We start from the raw sequence: 24,900 nt of genomic DNA, 5'->3' as shown, positions 1-24,900 counted from the left end.
CCAACAAGATTTCGCTCCAGCCCATAAAAGCAAAAACCACCCGAGAGTGGTTAAGAACCAGTATTCCTGGGTTCAGAGGCGGAGAAGATTGGCCGTCTGTAACTCCAGATCTGAATTCATGGGAGTTCAATGATTTCACACAAATTTAGAGAGTTTAAACAATCTTTGGTTCGAGCAGCGATGTCCATATCCATGGAAACCGTGCGACTTAACTTATAATAGAACTTATGACACGACTACTTATAGATAGGTTGTCTCAAAACACTGCTCGCAGAAGCACTGCTAGTTGGTGCACGCACGAGTTACTGCTAAAGAAGACTTAATTATATAGCTTTCGACCGCATCGCCTTCTTTATATTGGGCTCAGGAATTAGTTTTTTAGCGGTTTTACCGCAGATTTTTTTAAGCAAAAAACAATAATTACATCAATAAGCTAATGAATTTTATATTCACCGTTGCTGTTTACAACTTCTTCTCACTTCTCGACCAATTTGTTGATGCCGTTCCGCCAAAAATCACCTGGTCTGGTTTCAAAGAAGTTGTTGAGCCAGTCTTCAGTTTAAAGGACTTCTTTGTTATCGAAGGTAACGCCTTTTATAAGATTTAACACGAAGCACAAAAGCTGGTAATCGGTCGGTGCAAGGTCCGGAGAATACGGCGGATGCTGAAGGACCTCCCATTCGAGCTCTTAGAGTGCGACTTTGGCGACTTGTGCAACATGTAGCCTGCCGCGTGAAGGAGTGTGGTTTGACCATGTCGATCAGTTCTTTTCAGGCGAATAGCCTCACTTACGTGGCGTAGCTGGGCAATGTAGAGCTTATTGTTGACTGTGGCATTTTTTTCGAGCATATCCCAGTGCACCAAGCCCTCCCAGTCCCACCAAACACATTTCATGGTCTTCTTTGGATGAACATCCTTGACTCTGTGCTTTGACCTATCTCTTGGAATCACCCACTACTTTCTTTGCTTCATATTGATGTACTCGTATAGGAACCATTTTTCATCTCACGTGACGGTACAAAAAGTGCTGTTTATGACCGCGTATTGCTCGATGGCGGACGAGATGCTGAAAAGCTATTCAAAGGCAATTTTCTTTGTTTTTTCTTTGAGCTTGTGAGGCACCCAGGCCCCCAATTTTTCGGTAAATCCCATTGAATGAAGTTGATTGAGAATCATTTTATGTTCGCATTTCATTTTTTCCCCCGCTTCACGACTGGTTTGGCGACCGCTCGCCTTCAAAAGTGATTTGAGACGTTCTTCATTGAGAAGGCCTTACGCTACGGGACGTGTCATCGACGTCAAAGTCGCCACTTTGGAACTTTGCAAACCATTTCCTTGCTGTTGACTTGCCTATCACACCTTCACGTCGCAAATGTCCTGGTCTGATTCGGTAACTTTTTGATCTGAATGAATAGCAAAGAAGAGCAAAATAAAATATAAAAACGCTATGAACTTATTCCCCAATCCAATAGTACTTTGGAAAATATACCCAAAACGCATTTATTGATATTTTAGCTCCGACTTTTTAGAATTGAGACTTGACAAAAAAAGTTCTACTACACTGTTTCTTGTAGCAAAACTTTGTCGACCAGTGTGATGGATTTAACTTTTGGGAGAAGTTCCAAACAGAGCTCTTTTTAAAAAAATGGGGAAAATATATATTATTAAATTTTTTATTATTTTATTTATTTATATTGAAATTAGTAATTTAAATGAGAGAATATCCATCAAAGAAAGAAGTTTCAAGAGCTATAAAATGTCGCAGCTTTTATGACTTTTTACGTATTTTTTCAGGTGCACACTGACTTTACTGACTTGACTCACTAAAATACAGGCACAATTTCTATTAGCTGAATAAAATGTTTGCATTGTTTCGAGAGATTTTAAAAGTATAATTTTTATTTTAGCAGCAGTTTTAAAAAACTTCTATTAATATTACTTTCATTAACTTTCATTCTGCACCTTTACTTGTGTAGAAGACTGTATGAAATGGGGTCGTACAATGTGTGCTTGTCGCCCTTGCTGCTTACTTCAATTCCATGCGTGTCTGATTATCCTTTGTATCTTGTTATCTCGCTGCTATAGTACTTCCATGGTGTTGCATCCAATGAAAGGAAAAAAATTAAGAATTTCTTTTGTCATTAAAATGTAACCGTAGTAGCAAATGTCGTCCTACTGCGTACGTAACTAATGTTTACTATGTTTTATTATAATTAAGATGTTATGTTTGTATGTAAGTAAAGTAAAGTTTGTCTGATATAGGCCTGCTGGTAGTAAAATACTGAATAAGGAGTCAAAGGGAAGAGAAACTCACGGAAGCAAAATTAATTTGCCAAACATATTAAATAATTAATTCATATGCTTTAAATGACATGCCTTGCATTGCTTTGCTATAAATCCTGGGTCTTGCTTGGCCTATGAACCGGTGCTACACACGCCTGCAAAAGCTCAGTAAACTGAAAGTAAAACTGTAATTAAATTTAATAATATTTTGGTTCCTACAGGAATGAAATGTGCCCACTAACTTTTGTTTTTATATTACGAGGGTTGCTAATTAAGTTTTGATATAGACAAGTGAACAAAAAAACTCAATTTAAAAAATGTTTCATGAGCATTGAAAGCCGTGACACTGGGACAGTGTGATGCGATACCTGGAGATGATATCTACATTTTCACTAATAGCGATAAAATCCCTCACAAAACAGTCGACAACCTCCAAGGTAGCCATGAAATGCCGTGCATCTCTTACCGAGATGGCTGAGTCATTTCTCCCAATGATAACATGAGTTCCTGGCCATTGTAACATTGAGGAGAACCGCAGAGCCGATGAACTAACGGAAATCGGTACCAAATTGATTGACAATGATATATGGTATGTATACCCTTGCAAACATGTAAACTACGTATAAGCGAATGAAAGATGGCGTAATGAAGCCACTTGCAATCAATGCTAAACGCACGGAGAAGAAGAGATAATCAGAGTTTTAACACACTGATTTCAGTTATTACGGGGCACTGTCTAAACGGTAGGCACGCTCAGAGAACGGGTGTGCAAACACTTGACTTCTGCAGAAGTTGTCTAGATGAGGAAGGGGATGAGACGATCCCGCACCTTCTGTGCGGCTGTCCTGCTCTATTCAGACGTAGACTCGCCATTTTGGGCGGGCAATTCTTTAATGAATTAGAACATCTCGGCTCTGTCGACATTAAAGATCTTACGAAAATTTTGAAAAGTGCACATTGGTTTCTGGAGCGATAAGGGCTAGTTCTCCTGACAGTGGACAACCGTTCGCAGCCCAGAATCACAGGTGAATTAGAACGGGCCCTGACTTACATTAGCCTAACTCACATTTTTAATCAAGATTCAGGCCTTATTTACCAAAGAATTTTGCCATGTTGAATATGAAGCTGATTGAAAGTGTAAAAAATTTTAAATTCAATATCTCAAAGCCGCCACAGCCGAATGGGTTTTTACGTGTTTAGCAGTCGGTAGACCCGCGTCTTTAAACCCAGCATTCGGAGCCACTCAACCTATCTCAGTAAATTCGTCTTCCTGACTATGCCAGCGTATTCCAGGCAGAACTTTTAGCGATCAGAGAAGCATGCAAATCACTAAAACTCTACAAGGAAATTGCTGCAAGAGTAGCTATCTTTTCAGACGGTCAAGCATCTATCAAGGCCTTAGACTCTAACTCCATTTCATCCAAACTAGTCTTGCAGTGTAGAGAGGAACTAAAATTGCTTAGTCATTGGCTTGAAATTACTCTGACATGGGTTCCCGGTCACAGGAACATACGGGGTAATGAGATAACGGATGAGCTAGCAAGAAAAGGTTCGACACTAGACTTAGCAAAGGCGGTGATAGTCACCACCCCACTTAACAGAATAAAAGCAACTATTGCTTCACACTATCTTGCTTTAGCCGAAAGAAGAATGAAGCAATAACTATATGCTTTACAACAAAAACACATGGCCGTCATATAAAATCCAAAGGCCGAATCATCTGTTACGATGTTCTCGACCAAACATTTCACGCATCACTGCAACCCTGACAGGTCATTGGAAAGTAGGGGATCATGCAGCCACACTCAACTTCCCCTTCTCCCCTTCAATTCCATCTGCAGAAGCTGTCAGGCGGAAGAGGTGAAGGAAAGTCTTTTGCACTACTTATGTGAATGTCCAGGGCTAGCTAAGACACGACTCCGTCCCTTCGGTAAGCCTTTCTTACACCAAATTAATGTGATCTCAGACATCGAGATAGAGAATTTGGTGCTATACTTGGACCTCACTAAATGGATCTGACTTAGAAATAAAAACAAAACAAAAAAAAACACAAAAAAAGACATCATCACACGAGTACAGTGGTAGTAAAACGGTCACTAATTAGAATTATTTCAGTGGAAATACTCAACTACAGGGTGGGCCAAATAAGACCTACTAATGTTAACCACAAATAACTTTCTTATTTTTTGACATTTATTTTTCTCTTTTTGTAGGTTATAATTGAATTGTTGGAAATTTATTAGGGAGTCCTACAGTATAACACAACGCGTTAAAATTATCGAGCTTTTCTATTCTTGTCAACGATCAATTGTTTTATCGCAGCGTAAATATCGGCAACATTTTAATTCTAGATCAGCTCGCACAGCCTTCATGATTAGAAAAAAACTGTAGATTGTGGTGCTCTGAAAATCCAAGGGCAACACACCAACATCAGTTGCACCCATCTAAATGTATTGTTGAGTGCGGTTTATGGCCACTAGAGTTATCGGTCCATATTTCTTCGAAAATGAGGATGAAACGCCGGAATCGATTTGAGGAGCTTCTTACAGAAGATTGATTGAAAACTTTTTGCGGCCAATGGCGGAGCAGTATCCTAATTTGTGGTTTCAACCAGACGGAGCAACTGCGTATACTGCTAGGCAAACTATAGACCTGCTGCGTGAAATTTTTGGCGAACGTATGATTTCCAAAAACTCAGATTTCCCTTGGCCACCTCGCTCGCCATATTTGACTGAGGCCCGACTTCTTTTTATGGGGATATTTAAAAGACAAAGTGTATTTTAATAAACCAGAGACTATTAGACAGCTGAAGCAAAATATTCGAGACGAAATACTGAGCTTTCAACCAGAAACATTATGTGGTGTAATGGAAATCGCGTTAAAAAGAGCCAATCTTTATGTCGAGAAAAATGGTGGATATTTGTCTGATGTAATATTTCATATATAATTTCCATAAAATATAATCAATGTATAAAAACAATTAATCCAAATAAATGATTATTGTAAAATTTATTTGTGCTCAACATTCGTGGATCTTATTTGGCCCACCCTGTATTTCAACAGCAACACCAACAAGACCTCCAAACATTTAATTTTCTGGTTTTATGATATTTTCTAGTTTAATCTATGCTTTCAATTTTCTCAGTAAACAACTTTCATTTATAGACTTGTTTCTTTAAACCGGGTTCAGTATGCGATGTGGCTCGACAATGCCCCTTACAATTTTTTTAATTTTTTATTTAATTTCTTTTTTATATTTTTTTTTAACTTTTTTTTAATATTTTTTTTTTTTTTTATTATTATTATTTTTTTTTTTTGCAGCCAATATGTGGCTGAAAATTCCAAAGAACTAACATAACGAATGTATATTTTGTGTACCTACTTTATGCATAGTCTCATGTCAACACTCTTTGTCGCCATAACTACGAACATCAATATTTTTCAAATAAAGTAGGTTTTTTTTAGTTTCAGTGGAGTAACCTAAGGGTTGCAAACCTATTGAAGTTGCAAAAAATTATGAAACGATGTTTTAGCGCCTCTTCAGCCTTTTCTTTTATTCCACTAGGAAAATATAATTAAGATTTAAGCATATATTTTTATATTGTAGCCAAGAGGATTAATGTTTTCTTCCATTTAATTTTATATTTTTTATTTATTTATTCCGCGAAAAATATAAATAATGTCTTTAATGTTTTTCTGTCTGCGAAACGATTAGGAAATGATTTCGGAGTGTGTTTGGGGATGAAATCATAGAAAATTGGTGCATCAATCTTTTTCAGTCAGACAGATATGCACTTAGCAGAGTGCTTTAAGTTTTCCAGTAGTCATTGCAACTGCTTGCGAAATTCAAGGAAGGAAACAGAAAACTACTTGACACGCGTATCTGTGACTGTGAGATTTCACAGTCATTTAACTACGTGAAAGACATCACTGTGACAAAAACAAGAAAAAAGTTACAAAGCAGTAGTTTAGTTTTTCTATATCTTCTTCTTGGTTTTTGTTTTCGCACGAAGCAGGCAAACTTGCAAGTTGCGTTTCTCTTTTAAAGTGATGGCTTTGTTTTTTAAGTCTTTTATTTAAGACACAGAGATAACAGTTATTTTGCTTCAAGGCTTGCGCTTGAGTACTTATTTTTATTTTTTGGAAAAATTAGAGCTTTGTGTTTACCAAATTTTTATGTCGCAGCAGCGCCATGCCAAATAGTTGGAAACCTTGAGGATTGTTGAAAAAATCGAAAGATGCTAGAATCGCATGCTCATTTTTATTAATGCAGGCTTATCAGTATAAAACTCAGTAAATGGAGCCGTGCTTGAAGTCTCGTAATTTTGAAAAAAATAAGAATTCTATTTATTCAATTGAAATTTTGTGCTGTGGGTTAGTCAGGTTGAATATTGATGAGAAAGGTATAATTTATTGAAAAAATTGTGAACTAATATTTCATAGATATTTTTTGTATATATACATATGTATATATGTATATGTATGTATGTATGCACGTATTTAACTAGTGCTACCTAGAATTCAGGTCCTAAGCATATCCTCGCACAAAACTGTATAATTTCGCACCCAAAATAAAGCACCCAACTAAGAGCTGGAGACGGTCTCTTATAAAAGAAGCAGAAAGTATTCATAAGCATCAAACATTTATTTAAACACATTTTTTTTTTTTTGTTTCCAGTGTTTCTAATTCTTCTTCCACTGTCGCTCCTTTACGCACAAACTGGGTCAAGCGCATTCGCTTTCCACCAGGAGCTGCGCCCGAATAGAAGTTTTCTTTTACTTTCGTCTTTGTCGCTCTTAACATCATTGAAATGCGAAATAAGCGCATTTCAAATATACTTTATGCACACATCTACATATCTATATACATACTTACATACATGAATAGCGATGTGCGTACAGCAAGGGCACTTCTTAAAATGTTACGAAATGCTGCTAAAAATAAAATCTAGAAATATAAAATGCGCGCTTTGAAAATGCATCGAAATTAATGATGTGTACGGAATAATTTTAGCTGCTTTGCTTTTGATAACTTAAGAATTTACTGCTGTATTCGAAATGTAGCGAGAAGAGAAAGTTGCTGCTCGTGCAAGCAAAGTATTTTCTACTTTTGTGCATTTAATATTGGAGACTTAAGGATTTTAATAGCAAAAGATGAAAAATTAAATTTTCAGTGGAATTTCCAATAAAGGAAGTTGTGATAGTTACAAATAAATTCATTCCGAAACATTTAATAGCGAAGGAGCTGGCTAGGAGGGAGATTTATTTTAAATCAGTCAATTCTGCCCAATATATGGGCATCCCCCTATCGTCAAACGACCTCTGAATCCAAAACATTGGATATAATATCAGTTGCTATTTTGGCTGCATGAACTGTATCGATATCGATAACTATTTCTTGAGAGCTGAGAATGGCAAACTGTGTTGTCATTTCTGTCCACTAAGGTTTGGCAAGGCATCGTGAATCAGTTAATGCCACCAAGTTGGGGAAATATGCTTAGAAAAAATAAATCGAAGTTTATAAAAGACCGGCGGCATCATAGGTCCTTATTTCTTTCGAAATAAGGAAGAAGCTGCCGCTACGATAGCTCGCGACTGCTATCGAGCCATGCTGACTGAATTTCTGTTTCCACAAATTAATCAGCTAAAACACGACGACATGCACCCTTTTGTTTTGGGTGTTTGGGTGTTATATAAACATCGCCGACTTTTGGTTCCAACAACACAGTGCAACCTGCCATACAGCGTGCTTAATAAACGATTTATGAGAGTGTTCGAATGGACTATATAGCTCGTAGCCGCGACGGACATATGCCAGATACCAAAGCCTAAAAATAAATGTCATGAAATTATCTACCAGGTTGGAATAAAAAATGCATTCCAACAATATTTGCATTTGTATTATCCTCAAGTTCTCAAGCTCTTAAAAAACACCCGATACTTCTATTATAATAGAAATTGAAATTGGTTTATAACACCGGCAAAATATTTTCACACACATTTTATGGAGCTCCGCGAGTTCTCCATGAAATTTTTGTTTAGCCTTGAATTACTTGTAGTTCATGTTTCTCTACTGACAATTATCTTTCAACATATGGGCTGAAAAGTCCGGGCTCTAACACATAGATGGCACTAGTTTTATTGCTTTCGCCCCATTTTCTAGGTGCTATTGACCTTAAAACGACAGCTGTTAAAATTTCATGATATTCTGTTCATTAGTTCGCACAAACAATGGATCAAAAAGATTTTCGTGTTTTAATTTTACATCGCTTCTTGATAGGATAGGAAAAAATACCATACGAGCGAAGCAATGACTTTAAAAGTGTCTATCAGAAACAACAGTAAAATAATGGATTATATATATATATAATATATAATATATAATATATAATATATAATATATAATACATAATATATAATATATAATATATAATATATAATATATAATATATAATATATATATAATTGGCGCATACACCCTTTTTTGGGTGAGCTCCTCCTCATATTTGTGCCGTGTGTCTTGATGGTGTTCCACAAATGGAGGGACCTACAGTTTTAAGCCGACCCCGAACGGCTGATATTTTTTATGAGGAGCTTTTTCATGGCAGAAATACACTCGGTGTTTTGCCATTGCCTGGCGAGGGGCGACCGCATTTGAAAAATGTTTTTCTTAACAATGGTTTGCTATCCTCAAAATTGGTCGGAGAGAGAACGATGATGCACAACGCAGTGGACGTCCAAATGAAGCGGTAACACCAAAAAACATCAAAAATATTTAAAAAAAAGTCTACAAAGTCATATTGAATGATCGAAAAGTGAAGTTGCGTGAGTTAGCTGCCATCGGAAACATATCAAAAGAACGTAACCACGAAGATATAAAAGTGGGCGTTTGCTCACTGTAGACCAAAAATAAGAAGGTGTTGCTGATTCTATGCAGTATTTGGCCATGTTGAAAAATAATAAACCGCAATTTTCGCGTCGATATGTGTCAAAGGACAAAACATTCATTCATCCCTTCACTCTGGAATCAAAACGATCGTCATCTGAGAGGGCAGCAACCAGTGAACCTCGTCCAAAAGACCCGAAAGTACAATAATCGGCTGGAAAGGTTATGGCCTCGGTGTTTTGGGATGTGCATGGTGTAATATTCATCGACTATCTTGAGAAGGAAACCCCAGACAACAGTGAATATTACTCGTATATGGGGTTATTGGAGTGTTTGAAGAGCGATATTGCAAAGAAACGTCCGCATATCGCAAGAAAAGAACGTTGCTTCATCAAGACAATGTACCGTAAATTGAATTTGGAGTTGCTTCCACATCAACTACTGGCTGTTCACAAACCTAAAAAAATGCTCGTTGGTAAGAAATTTCGCTCAAATGGAGAGTAACTGAAGAACTGAAACTGAAGCCTCTTCTCAGGCAAAAGATAAGTCGTTTTACAAAAGCGGTATTGAAATCTTAGAGCGGCGCTGATGAGTAAAGCGACTTTTGTACAAAAAAAAATGCGTTTGTTTTGTTGGGCCCGGGACTTCTCAGCCCATGTATGATTCGGAATTCCATCGAAAAATCATCTTGAGTCATGAGGCCCATTTTCACCTCACTAGCTTCGTCAATAAGCAAAATTGTCATATCTGGGGCTCAGAAAATCCAAGAGTTATTGTTGAAAAGCCTCTCTATCCTCAACGTGTGACTGTTTGGTGCGGTGGAGTCATTGTACCTTACTTTTTTAAAAATGAAGCTGGAGCAACAGTTACGGTGAATGGGTTGCGCTATCAAGAGATTATTAACTATTTTTTTGGTCGGAATTGGGTGGTATTAATCTGGACAACGTTTATTTTCAACAAGACGTCGCTACTTGCCACACAAGCAACGAAACCGTTGATCTTTTAGCGGAATAACACCTCTTATTAGAAAACCCCTTACAATTCGCAAAATAAATAAAACTTGTTTTGAGTGATGGAAATCTTTATTTTGACCTCTAAGCGCTCCACTGCTCGCTTATTTGTATACAACAGCTGTCTAGTTCAGAAGGGTGAAATATGATTGGCGTACAGCGCCATTGGCAAAAATTATAAATCTTCAGATGGGTGATTAATTTTGCGCCACCTTTTATATATGTATTTTTTTCAAGAAGGGCCCTCATATTTAATAATACATTTTAACTTTGACATTTTCCTCCTATAAATAATTTTTGTGTGCTTCTGTCTTTTCAGGGTCTCTGTGTTGCCACATTTTTCTGCTTCTTCAACGGTGAAGTTATTGCCCAGGTGAAACGCAAATGGCGCATGGTTTGTTTCAGTAATAGGGCTCGTGCAAATTCCTACACAGCCACTCAGGTCTCGGTAAGATTTTGTTGGCTTTGTATGCATTTTCGCTTATTCTAAAATTCTTCAGCGTGGCGTTTTTCACTTAGCTTTATAATGCATTTGAAAACTTGTAAATAAGCTTTTGTACTTGTTATTGTTGCTATGTAAAACACTTTTTTGTATATACTTGTATTTTTAGTTACATATGAGCTTATGTGTTTGCTTCATAAGTAGTAAATATCTTAAAGATTTTTCGCTGTGTTTGATATATACTCATACAGTACATTAAATAACTATAGCACTGGGATTTAAAGACAAGTTTTGAATTTATTTGTTTCTAATAGTAGTAGAAGTTTTCATATAAAAATATAATTTATTGCAAATCTTATAAATCGAGTTTCTAGCTTTAGATTAGGTTTGGCAGCCGCATCTCACATAGAGACAACGATGCCACTTAGACCACGATATGGGTCTTGCATTGCAAGTTTAAAAAAGAAGCAACAAATTTTTAGGAAAATTTCCCATTTTTTATTCTGAATTTTCAGAAAAAATTTCGGAATGCAGTTTTATGGCCTTTTAAATTATAAGATGTGCACTTTAATAAAGTGCAAATATCAAGTGGTTCAAAAATTGTTTTGATTTAATTTTTTTTGTTTTTTTTTTTTTTGACGTGTTGGGTATTTCCTACCGTATAAAAAAAGTTGAACATGCGGTATATAGAGAAAATTCTCAATATCGCCGTTAAAAAAAATAATTGTGAAAAATCAATGTGATTTTTGAGCTCCTTCAAACTTGCTTTTTAGTGACTTTTTCTTAGAATTCTGATTAACCCATCAACGACAAAAGGATATTTAAATACCCCAAAAACAGAGCCCACTCACATCGTTATAGCTGGGACACTATAACAACTGCCTCAGAGATTTTTTTAAATGTTAAGAAAATGTAGTGAAATTTATTTTTTGTTTTGTTTTATAAAGTGCCACGAAATACCGCACGCTTTTTCTCTTTTCTTGGATGAAAAAAAAAATTAAGGGTTCAGATACCTGTTAACGGCCATATTTTCCCTGATTTTGTTTAAAATTATTTAAAATGAAGAAGTCAATATATTTTTTTCAAAACTGGCATGCAGTTTATTTATACATTAAAATAGTATACAATTTTTTTTTATTTTAATCATTGGCGGATGTACACTCAATTCTTCCAGAAAGGTCGCAGCGGGGCTTCTCAATCGGCGGGCATTGTAGCATCGGCGTCAGTGGCCTGAATACAAAAAACCAAAAATTTTTTTCTTTACTAATGTCATAATTTCTAAATAAATTAAACAAAAAAAAAATAATAATTCGCGGAATAAAATACTTAAAAAAAAAATGAATTTTGGGGCGAATTTTTCTATTATTTTTGCTTCGAAAAAATTATTTTTTCAAAAAATTTTCGAATGGTAAACTCACATATAAATTAATATCATAAAAAAAGATGTGTGCAAAATTTCAGGGAGATCGGTCAGTAACTTTTCGAGTTGTCGTGTACGCCAATTCGAAAAATATAGTTTTGAGAAAAACGCTTCTAAAGTCGGCAACGTAACTATACCTCTCCCAGCGCTCGAATGCAAAAAATATAGTCGTCACGGTTGATGGTTTATAATATAACAAATACTTAAATTTACGTTCTAACAATTTTTTGACATATTCGTGAAAGATTATATTAACATTTTATGAAAAAAAACAAACATTTTTTTCGAAATTTTACAGGTATCTGTCCCCTTAAGATCCATTATTTGATAATTTGTAAAAAAATTGAAAGTTAGAAAGCTAGCAGTTAGAATTTCAGAATCAGTTTGTTTTTTTATGCTCTAAACGCAGCATGGATCAATATGTCCTGAAGGGCCTCGCCTCATTTGAAACGATGTTTTTGGTAGCTTCTTTAAAAACGTGTAAAACGAAAACGAAAAAAGATTTTTTATTTTTGTTTTGAAGATTTTGTGTTTTGATCTATTATTAAAAAACAAAAAAAAAATTTTAGCTATACGAAGTTTGTTCAAAAAGTTGTCAGCCTTCAAAGCATAGTCATCCCAAAAAAGGTATGACACTGGCGCCACGGATTCCGAGACTCACAGGTGTCTGAAATCAGAAAGACAAAAAGGTTCTTCTTCATTATGAAAGTCGCTATCGATCTTAAAAAAAAATTGGCAAAATGGCGGATGTCCAATGAAGAAAAATCGTTTTTAACTATTTTTCTTTTTGACTTTAAAAATATTGACGAAAAAATATTGATTTTTTTCCGAATGATCGTTGGTTGGTTAGAGTGGTGATTCATCCAGAATTCAATCCGAATGATCGTAGTGCACATCGATTGTATGTCATTTAAATTTTATTTCATTAAAATCGGTTAAGTAGAACCGGCTATATTTGTGTCCATTGTTCATGTGAAGACCATTTTTGAAAGCTGGCAACTTTTTAAACAAACCTCGTATGGCCAAATTTGTATTTTCTAACAATGGATCAAAAAATAAAATACTGAAAACAAAAGTAAAAAATCTTGTTTCGTTTTTGTTTTGCATGCTTTTAAAGAAACCATTTCAAATGAGGCGAGGGCCTTAAATAACCATCCGGCGAAACGAGTATAAAATATTCGATAATACTGACTTTCACATATTTTTTTCTTCCCTTTTATTATTTTATTGAAAGAAGCGAAAGGTAATATAAAACAAAAATATCATCCTATCTTTTTCGCATCGGGTTCGACTGCATTGTGATGGTCAGAAAAACAGTTTTTCGGATAAAGCAATGCGCGACACTTTTAACATCCAAATTGAGTTTCCAATGTTTCCACAATGTGATTCAAACCATCCATCTGCTGTCCATCATCTCGGTTGGCTAGTCGCCGTTTACAAGTACAAGCACATCAGGTACCCAAGCTTCGGCAGCTTCCACCCGTAAATCCAAGTGATTCATATTTCGCACAAAATACTTTCAGTTTCCAGGCATTAACCATAGCTGCCTTAGAAGCATTCGTTAGCAACGACTAATATAACATTTCCTGCCACGAATTTTCCTGAGATAATTATGCATGTTTTATCGAGAGAGTTTACGCCATCCATGCGATGATTGTACTCGTAAATAAGCAACAGTGCTCAACAGTAATCATTTTCTTGCTTTGCGATCATGTCTCTTAACAGTAGCTACGCCATGCTCATACTTGAGAAAATTGGGCATAATTGTTACAACCTGTTAAATGATCATCATAAACCAAATAGTCATATATAACAGATAAAATTTAAAACCATCAAACCAAAATAGTCATATAAAGGGTGATTAAGTTTCAAGGGCCGATATTGATTTTGAATAAAATACAATTCTTTAAGAAATTATAGTCATTTCTCTTTATTATGATAATATTGGTGTGGCTGAATTACGTATGAAATAAAATATCGGTCAAATGACTGCCGCGGCCTCGGCGGCACACCTCCATCCGATGGTCCAAATTTTCGATGACGCTGAGGCATAATTGAGGTTCTATGCCTTTAGTGTGCCGAACTATCTCATCCTTTAGCTCTTGAATTGTTTCTGGCTTATCAACGTACACCTTTTCTTTCAAATAACTCCAAAGAAAGAAGTCCAACGGTGTCAAATCACATGATCTTGGCGGCCAATTGACATCGCCGCGACGTGAGATTATTCGACCATCAAATTTTTCGCGCAAAAGAGCCATTGTTTCGTTAGCTGTGTGACAAGTGGCACCGTCCTGTTGAAACCACATATCGTCCACATCCACATCTTCCAATTCGGGCCATAAAAAGTTCGTTATCATCTCACGATAGCGAACACTATTCACAGTAACTGCCTGACCGGCCTCATTTTGGAAAAAATACGGCCCAATGATGCCGCTCAACCGCACCAAACAGTCATTCTTTGTGTGTGCATTGGTTTTTCGGCAATCACTCTGGGATAATCATTCGCCCAAATGCGGCAATTCTGCTTATTGACGAATCCACTGAGGTGAAAATGTGCCTCATCACTGAAGATGATTTTCTTCGAAATTTGGTCATTCACTGTTGCCATTTCCTGGCACCATTCTGACCATTGATGACGCTTGAAATGGTCAAGAGGCTTTAGTTCTTGAGTCAATTGCACCTTGTAAGCGCTTTGTGCATAATGTTCATCAACGACGAGCGTGAAAGGTGCAATTGTTGGGCACGACGACGAGTTGAGGTGGACGGCTCTTCAACCACACTATCGCGAACAGCAGCAATATTTTCTGCAGTACGAGCTCTACGAGCATGCACTGGTGTTTTCACATCTCCTATAGAGTCGGTTTGCTCAAACTTTTGCACAATTTTTCCGATTGTACGCACATTTGGACGATTAAATTGACCGAAAAAATCACGAAGTGCACGATATGCTTTTTGATTTGAACGCCCGTCTTCATAATAAGCCTGAATAACTTTAACGCATTGCTTGATTGTGTATCTTTCCATGCTTCAAATTGAATTAGTCTGAAATTGAAAAATGTCGACTGAAGTGCACAAAAAAGTGGGACTTATAGATTTGGTTCACATTCAACATCGGCCCTTGAAATTTAACCACACTTTATAATAGAAAAAATTAAAAAAAAAATTTTTGAATTCGGGAATTACCGAATTGTCAACCCAGCGTGCAACTGGTACTTTGTTATTTTCGTCAAATACTAAATACGAGCTTCATCTCGGTTTTTTCTTCATATCACTAAGGCACACCAAAGGAACCTCACTAGGTTGTTCAATAAGTTTTCCGGTTCGACAAGAAAAACACAATTCTATGACTTTAAATACATTTTACTATTCAGTATAGTCTCTCTGAATATCAATAGACTGGTTCCATTAAGATTCCAATTTATGTAGTCCATCTCTGAAGTGAGAATCTGGAAGGCTTCCAAAATGCGCTCCCAGAGCTCTTTGACCTCATTTTTTAATGAGTTTTTGCAAGTCTGGAAACAGATGCACGTCGCTAGTGGCCAAATCTAGTGAATACTGAAATCTGATATCTCCAAAAATTCGAAATTTAATTCATGGATTTTAGCCAGTCTCAAAATGCTCTCTTCATATGATACATTGTCCTGCTGAAAAACACATTTTTTCTTTTCCAAACTGGGTATTTTTTCTCGAATTTTTCCTTCAGCCGGTTTACCAGCTTGCAAGTAATACATACATAAAATTCCTTTCGCATAGCAACAAGCTAAAGCTAACACCTTCATGGCCGATTTTTGGACACGAACTCGTCTCGGAACCGAAGATCCAGGTTCACACTACTCTTTAGTCTATAATTTTGATTTATATGGTGATAGACCCAAACCTCATCCTCAACACTCCGATGCACAAAATTCACTTTATCCTTTCGAAAACGCTTTAAATGTTGCTGAGAAAGTCCCATTCAAATGTGTTTTTATTCCATTGTAAGCGAGTGCGGCACCAATTCGGTACACAGCTTTCTGAAACCCAATACTTCAGTAAATATATTGCTTATACTGCCCAATCAGATACTAAGAGCTTCTAGTAAATCTCTTTCAGTCACTCGACGATTCCCCAATTCGCGTTCCTGTATTTTTGCGACCATTGCTGGTGGTGTTGCTGTTTTTTGAAATCTTTGACGTGAATCGCCTTCAAGATTTGTATGAGGACATTTAAATTGAACAACCCACTTTTCTATAGTATTAATTAATGGTGAAATGTTCTTATATACTTTCAACATTCATTCGTCAATTCCCATTAATTGTAAACCTTCCAAAAATAAAAAATACTTCATTTTTTTCATTGTCGACAACACTGTGAGACGGTGATACCTAATGGTTTGTAAAGGAATACTGAACTGTCAGATTGAAATGAAAAGTATACAACACAAAAAAATAGACTAGTGCCAACTCTCTTATCGAACCGCAAAACTTATTGAAAAACCTGGTAGTTCGATTATCACGCACAGTTCCCGTTGCAAAGTATCCATTCCAGTTCAAACGCCGCAACAATCTATAACTGACAAAAAAGTTAGCGAACATCCAATTGTACTTCTCGGGATGTTCAAGAAGCGACAATAATTGGAGAACAATGGTTTCTGTACTATTATAATTATTACTGAATTTAGTAGCTGCACCAGCATAAGGGCATCTTATGCTCAGAACTCTAATTTGCTGACTTAAGTAAACACACTGACAAAATTTCAATAAAATCTCACGACGGTATCTATGAGCAGAATTTAATGCATTAAAAAGTTTGAATATTTTACGAAGTTTGGTTAATTTTTTCTAAACCTGCACAATTGCTAACACATACATTACATTTCCGCCTTGCTTACTTGGTGCTTGGTAGTGCATGGCGTATGAGCAACAAAATGTATTGTACGCCTTACTGTTTTCTCTGCATGTCATATTAGTTGCATAATAACCAACTTTTAACATACGCAAGTACGCGTACTTGTATAATATTTTAATTATGTTTATCTTGCGTAAATAATAGTTTTCCAACTCGACTCAAGCCGCTGAATATAAGTAAGCAGAGCGCGCTAACAAGGCTTTGGGTGGTTTTAACATTGAATATCTCTTTCATTGTTCAGCCTATTTTGGCAAATGTGCGCACGTTGTTGAAACGAGGTTTAGTAGATTCTAGGTAAAAATCAATACGTAGCAATGAACGCACTGAAAATGTTAATCTTTACGTTGAAAGCAATCGGTCTACTTTAACCTGTAACATGGGAATATCCATAGGAAATTTAGAAGGAAATTCCTTGCATACAGGCAATACAATTCATGAATTTGATGAAGAATTTTTCGTACGCGTTTTATTTGATCGCAATATCTCAATAAATGCTGCTTTATAAAGTTTTTTGACAAGTGTTTTCTACTTCACATCATTAAAAAAGTTATAAGGAAATTATTTTGTGCAGGGTCCAGCATTCGAAGTGTATCGAATTAAAATGTCCATAAATTTTGTTTAGCAAGTTACTTCTATTCAATTCAAAGTAAAAAATATGTGACAGTAATACAAAATTAAGAATAATTTTACATTTGCTCGATATAACCACCTTTTGCCTTGACTATGGCCTTGAGACGGTCCAGAAACGAAATCGCAAGCTGCCCGAATGTACTTGCAAGTATTTTGGTCCACTCGTGGACAATGGCTTTTTTCAGCATCTCGAGACTGGTGAACCTTTTAGTTCGAACCTTGTTCTCCAAAATGGTTCAACGCGCATACGATGGCGTCTGGTGAATTTCAGAGTAATGGTGTGGATGTTATGTTCATTCACTTAAGCTTTGTGAGATGGAAACGGTGTCTGCCCATGGCCGCAAAGGAACCTCCAGAATACTTTCCCGATAATATCGCCCATCTGCGCTTACAGCGGCCCATTTGCCTGTGGGGGTCAATCAATGACTTAAACTCTCGTGTGAACGGTCAGTAAAATAAACCCTGTCGTTTTGGGAGTTTACGAATTACTCAATTGAAATATTTTCTCGTCAAAAACACAATGTTCGGAAATTGACCACCTACGGTCAAACGAAGTAGTTCCTTAACTCTCTCAAGTTTGACTTATTGCTGCTTTGGTGTGAGATCATTCTCCTTTTGGATCTTCTAAGGCTTGACTTTGAGATAATTTTTTGGTATGCGGCGAATGCTGCGGTCAGATATTTTCAGTTCTTTTGACATTTGATTGGCACTTCGTCGGGGGTTTCGCTCAAGTCCCTTCTTCACAATTTAGACCTTTTCACGTGACGTTGCAGTCTGTTGATGACCACCTCCATGACGTTTCGCGATGCTACCAGTGTCGTTGTAATGATGCGATAAACGAAAATTTCTTTACTTTAAGGTGCTCACAAACAATCGCTGGTTGTGACTTTCCAGCCAAATATAATGCAACCACGTTATTACGTTTGAAATCCATTACTGATATTCTTTTTTCGCGTTCACTCTCGTCAAAATGCTTCCGTGCGCTTATAAATAATACTCTGTACTATCATTCAGCCAACTTACAGACAGCTGATGCCCGTACATGCCCGTGCATCAACAGCGCGAGCGGTCTGAAGTAGGTTACACTTCGAGTGCCGCACCCTGTAAATTAATTTAAAAACTAGTGTGCCAGAACACTAGAACTAACAGTTAAAAAAAGAACGTACAAGCAAACCAAAAAAAAATTTTTTAAATAACCTTCAAAAGCAAATATCTCGAAAACAGTTAAGTTTTGGACAAGCTAAAATAAATCAAAAAACAGATAAATGAAACTGTTCTTATTAAAGGCTCCTTAAACATCTAGGTCCTGGTGGTCTGTGTTTATGTACATAACTTCATTCGTAACTTTAAAACGTAAAGTTTCGAATTGTAACCATAGCATTCAAGCTGACAACCCTGTAATCTAAAACGTTTTTTTTATTTCGGCAATAGACTTAGATTAGATGGGTTTGTGTGGGTGGAACAGGTCCAAGCACTTAGTCAGAAGAGTATTGTAGTAGAAATCATAGAGAGACAGGATAGATATTATGTGGATGGTAAGGCAGTAAAACTGTTTTGAGGTCAGGTCACTCTTCGGCAAATCTTTTGGATTCATTGATAAATCTTACGAAGTCTGGAAAAAGAAGAATATGAACCTTAACATATTTTTCGGACAGAAATGCGCTCAGTCAGTATGAAGAAATTTACAAGAATACCGACCGAATCAACTTCTAGTAAGTGAAAAATAAATTGAACTAAATGTTTAGATACGTTTTAATTTTCAAAAATAAATTGTCTTCTTTTGATCGATTTGCACGATTTTAAGGTTTATTGAACATATCCATCTACTTTGTATGAAATCTGTGCCTCGTTTTACACAGCTTCGTTTTTGCACGATTTTTCCAAGAACGTAACTACAGTGCAAATCGAGGTATGAGTGCACTTATATTTTAGGATTATCAAACTTCAAGCTGTAAGAAAGCTTTCTGCAAAATTTTTTTTTACTTACTAACTTTTTGGCTTAGTTTTGTTTTATGGAACGTATTCTGCTTGCTTTTTATTATTGTCGCATGGCTTCTTAATATTTATCAATTAGCAGCTTGAAGCGAAAAACGAAAAATTTCAACACTGCTATCCACCCGCCAATGTGTTTCGTTTCTTTTCTTTTCTTTGAACATTTCTTTGTATGCATAATCGTTACCATCAAACCAAACCACCAATCAAACAAACAATCAAACAAGTACAATACTCGTATTAATGCTAAATCCAAATAAAATCCCTTAAACCAACTCGCAATTATTTCAAATCGCAGTTCTTCTGATTATAGTTCGTGCGATGCGGCCCGCCCCTGCCCGGCGAAGAGAAGGTATGACTAAAGGACATGTCGTCGACAAAAGCACGTCGCGCCTCTAGCGCTGTCACTGGTCGTGGCAGTGGTGGCTATTCTGGTCCAGGCAGCAGTAAATCAGCCGCCCGCTTGCGCAGCAACAGCACCGCACCCAGCAGCCAAAGAACGCATACCAACGCGTCGTCCACGACGGCGGGAGTTATGGGTGGATTGCGCAAGTTGCCTTTTCTGCGGCGAAAGACCGTCGATCAGTTGCGCATATGCCAGCCGTTGATGGAAGAAGGAGCTGGGGGTGGTGGTGGTGGTGGTGATGGGAGCAGCGGCGTAGGCGATGAATTTGTTAGCAGAGCGAGTAACTGCAATAGCCAAAGGAAATGTGCGACTGGAACAATGGTAGTGACAGCTGAAAATATGTCGACGACGGCGATGGCGACGATAACAACAAATGCAACAATAACAACAGCCACATTTACAGCAACAGCAGCAGCAACAACAACGAGTAACTACTACAACAATAGCAACAATAGAAACAGCAGCAGCGGCAGTTATAGCCTCGATGGCAGCAGTATCGAAGGCAGCAGTCGCGCTGGCGGCACTTTACTTGTTACCACCACAGCTGTGCATACCAATCCGAATACTTGCACATACAACAACAATTTGCACTTGGATGGTAACAAAATGGCCGACGAGGCATTGTAAGCAGCACTACAATGCGATGCAAATGAAATACGCGCGCTAAATTCCACAGCAGCAGAAGTGTGGGGTGGCATGTGGCTGGCGGTGGCGATGTGGTTATCAATTGTGGTATATGGTATGTTTAATGGTGGGACATATGTAGTTTGATTTATTGTAGGATATGAGATATTTATAGTCCATACGTAACCCATTTCAGCACACCCTCAGGACTAAGAGCTGCGCTAATAGCAAACAAATTTATGATTACTTATGTGTGATTGCTTGGAATAAGTTGAAAAGCGCATTGCTTGTTAATGCAGGCATGGAAGTGAAAATTCATGCGGCCTTAATGCAAAATAGTCAAATAGTGAATTAGTGTGTTCGTTAGTTATACTTTAGTAGAACTTTTGAGTAGTGAAACATAATTTATTCTTTGCGCGCACAAACTCAAATGTGAAAGGATAACAGCAAGTAATGAGTAGATCGTGCATATTATTTGGATTGCAAGGCAAGCAATTAATTTAAGTTTGCAACTATTAAAAAGTAATTAATTTAGGTTTCAACTAATTATAGTATTAAAGGTAAAGGGTTTTCCAATGAGGGCAGATTAAAAATAAAATTGCAATTAAAATGGAATAAAAACAGTGTGAGAGCGAATTATTTTAAATTTCTACATATAATTTTAATCTTCGAGTCGTAACCTCTAAGTCGTAGCAGTAAAATTGTCTCGCAAATATAAGTAAAAAGCAGCAACAAGTCAAACATCCAACGTATAAAAGCAACATTGTAAAATAGCAGGCAGCCGAATGTCGGAACTAAAGTACTGATGAAAAGTAAAGTACTACTCAAGTACTATAAAGTACTGTGGGCAAAAAGTAAGGTGAATTTGGTTGTAAAATGAAAAGTCTTTATTTATTCTTGTAAATCAATTTCATCCCCTTCAAAATAACCGCCTCTCGATGAAATACACTTATGCCAACGATTTTTCCAATCCCCGAAACATGCCAAATAGTCCATTTCCGGTATAGCCATCAGAACCTTCTTCGATTCAGATTTTATCTCCTCAATCGACTCGAAACGCGTTCCCCGGAGTGGTCTCTTGAGTTTTGGGAATAGCCAGAAGTCACACGGAGCCAAATCAGGCGAATACGGTGGTTGCGGAACGATATGCAGGGAATTTTTGGCGTAATGGTCACGAAGCACGAGTGCAGTGTGAGACGGTGCATTACCGTGATGCAAAAACCAAGAGTTGTTGGCTCATAATTCTGGTCTTTTTAGACGAATTGCTTCACGTAAACGACGCATAACGCTCAAATAATATTCCATATTAACAGTTTGGCCAGGTGGAAGGAATTCATAGTGCACCATACCACGAAAATCGAAAAAAACTGTCATGACCTTTATTTTTGAACGACTTTGACGTGCTCTTTTCGGTCTGGCCTCGCCTTAAGCACGATATTCGCTTGATTGGTCGGTTGTTCCAGGGTCGTAAGCATAAATCCAAGTCTCATCTCCCGTAATGATGCATTTGAGCTTGTCCTGATAGTCTGAAAGCATTGTTTCACACACATCAACGCGACGACTTTTTTCCAAGAAATTGAGAGTTTTCGGTACCAAACGAAATTTGACTTTTCGTGGGCCCAAATGGTCTTTCAAAATGGTTTTCACAGATCCTTCTGATATTCCGATCATATCAGTAAGGTCTTTAACAGTCAACCGACGATTTTTGAGCACTAACTCCTTCACTTTTTTGACGTGTTGGTCATCTGTTGACGTCGATGGTCGTCCGGAGCGCTCCAAGTCATCAACACGTTCTCGACCCTCTTTGAAGTATTTGTACCACTTATAAACATTTTTCTGCGACATGGTCGAATCACCAAATGCCTTCTGCAACATTCTAAACGTTTCCGCAGCCGAAATTTCATTCCGGAAACAAAATTTGATGGCACTTCTCTGCACTTGTAAAGCAAATGTAAACTTGCATACCTTAAGGGGGAACGCCGCTATGAAAATTAAAAAAAAAATCAATTTTTTTTTGCATAAATTTTTAGTATAACTACTCAAGAAAATGTGGTAAAAATTTTAAACCGAAATTAGCTTTATTCCCGGTTCTATGTGCACTTAAGTAAGCGGCCGCCGGTTCGGCCCCGTAGAGCTTACGATACGATGCTTTATTTCAAACGCGTTTTTCTCAAAACGACTTTTTTTGATACGGTGGCAACGATTTCTCAAAGACTAATGAACCGATTTTGATTTTCTTTTTTTCAAAATTTTTGTTTTTATCGCATTGGCTATCGTTGTACGTAGCTGATTTTCAAAATTTTAAAAATAACTATTTTTTTGGGCCTGTTGAAAATCAAAAAAATGATGAAAAACACACATCGAAATTCAAATCACCACCATTTTGTCAAAAACAAAAAAAAAGGCTACGTACAATGATAGCCACTATTGTGTAGAAAATCGTTGGGTTTCTGATTTCAGATGATTATTCATTGCTGTATCGCTGCCCCCAGATGACGTCATTTTTTTTAACTCGTTACGTTTATTTACATAAATTTGTCACTTTTCAATATTTTTTGATAAAAATTGACATCAGCATAGTTTAATACATATGTATATAATAAATTGCCTCTTGTCCGATCCTCTAATAATCATTCCTACTTACAAAAAAAAATTCCCAAAAATCTACTATGTTTTGACCTCCCACAGTGGCGTTCCCCCTTAAGGGGTTGTATACAGTTAGAAGGCCGAAAAAAGCAAATTTTCCAAAATTGTTTCTAAGAAAATTTTAAATTTATTGACCAAAAAATTTTTACACATATCTGTATTTTAAGACTTGGTATTAGTAAAAAAATTTTTTTGAAACTGAGCTACAGTTGATCTCCGGGAGCTCCTCTCAAAAAAGACGTTTTTGCGGTGACCACTATGTCTCTGAACAGGAGCCGCTGAAAGTAAAAAACCAAACAGATTCGTTAAAGTTATCCTAAATTGACTAATTAATTGAAGGAATAAGCAAAATAACGTTTTTTGACAAACAAAAAAATATCGGTTTTTGACCAAAATTTCGACCTCAAATTGTTTATAAAAAACATATTTATCGGTGAGAAAAAATCTTCGATTCATTACTAAAAAGAAGCTCGTGTTAAAATTTGAGACTAATAAGTTTAGCCGTTTCCGAGCAGGCAAGACTGGAAAGAGAGGAGAGTCGGCACGGACATTCGTACCTCTGTTTTCACTGACGGATCCAAAACAGAATCTGGAGTGGGAGCGGGGGTTTTCTGTAAATCAGCCAGCATTTCGGTCTCCTTTAAACTGCCGCAAACGAGCAGCGTTTTTCAAGCAGAGGTCCTCGCGATCATGCAGGCGTGCAAAATGCTTCAAGATCGCTGAAGGGAAACTACACAATTTCTTTCTAAGAAAAGCGCAAGACAGATGGAGGTCTGTCTCATGGTGCGCTATTTCGAAAACACTATGGCCCCAATACGATAGAAACAGAACACTTAAGGTGATGGGAATCTTCCGCCATTCAATTTCCAAACTCATTGCGGTGTTCACTGGTCACTGGGTGATCGGTACTCATGCGGAGAAGCATGGACCTCCGTACAACCCCTATTGCAGAAGCTGTGGGGATCCTCCAGAGAAAAAGACTGTTGAACATTTTCTCTACAAATGTCCAGTTTAGCCGTTTTCGAGTAATGTTGGTCACCGACTTTGAAAACACCATTTTGAGAAAAACGCGTTTTGAGTTTGAAAAGCACTTTACATAGATAAATTTTTTTTCAACTTACATGGAGTTGTCTATTCCAAAACCATATAGTATACCCCCTGCCGTTTCGGTAGCTTTTAATAACTCGAACTGATGTTGACTGCGGGCCATTCTTCCATCTCGGGTGCTCTCACGCGCTCTGAGATCGGAAATGTTCACACGCTGCTCATCTTCTTTTTCGGCATATGAATGCGCATTGGGCCCAAGTGTAATTCCTATTGCCTTCATATAGTGCAACAGTGATGCCATTCTCTCATTAAATATGCAGGCAGCTAGGTTTGCAACAACATTATAAAAGAGGCCAATAGGTCATGAGAAGATGAAGATACATGCGTAACAGCCAGGCTACTATGGCCGCAAATAAACAAGAAAAGGACAAAGGAACTGCTTAGCCTCTTAAGAGCAGATATCTCGAAGGTCGTGGCTTGTGTCACCGGTCATTGGCTATTTGGCAAGCATTCCTTGCGGCTAGAAGTTTTCTTCCATGAATATTGTAGAAGTTGTAAAGATGAGGAAGAAGAAGAAACATTTGAGCACTTCCTTTGTAATTGTCCAGACTTAGCTAAAATCAGAGC

At 37.1% G+C, this 24,900-nt stretch overlaps 1 protein-coding gene across 1 annotated transcript in view; it reads left to right on the top strand.

The window, feature by feature from the left end:
- Positions 1 to 21,994, top strand: part of LOC129245922 (calcitonin gene-related peptide type 1 receptor) — an 83,943-nt gene extending 61,949 nt beyond the window's left edge. Inside the window, 2 exon segments of the mRNA XM_054884366.1 lie at positions 10,499 to 10,627; positions 19,864 to 21,994. Coding sequence (XP_054740341.1) covers positions 10,499 to 10,627; positions 19,864 to 20,583 — 849 coding nt within the window. The 3' untranslated portion in view covers positions 20,584 to 21,994.
- Positions 21,995 to 24,900: the final 2,906 nt, after the last annotated feature.

This window comes from Anastrepha obliqua, chromosome 4 (assembly GCF_027943255.1).
Source record: "Anastrepha obliqua isolate idAnaObli1 chromosome 4, idAnaObli1_1.0, whole genome shotgun sequence".
Taxonomy (NCBI): Eukaryota; Metazoa; Arthropoda; class Insecta; order Diptera; family Tephritidae; genus Anastrepha; species Anastrepha obliqua.
This window is presented reverse-complemented; position numbering and strand designations above follow the sequence as displayed.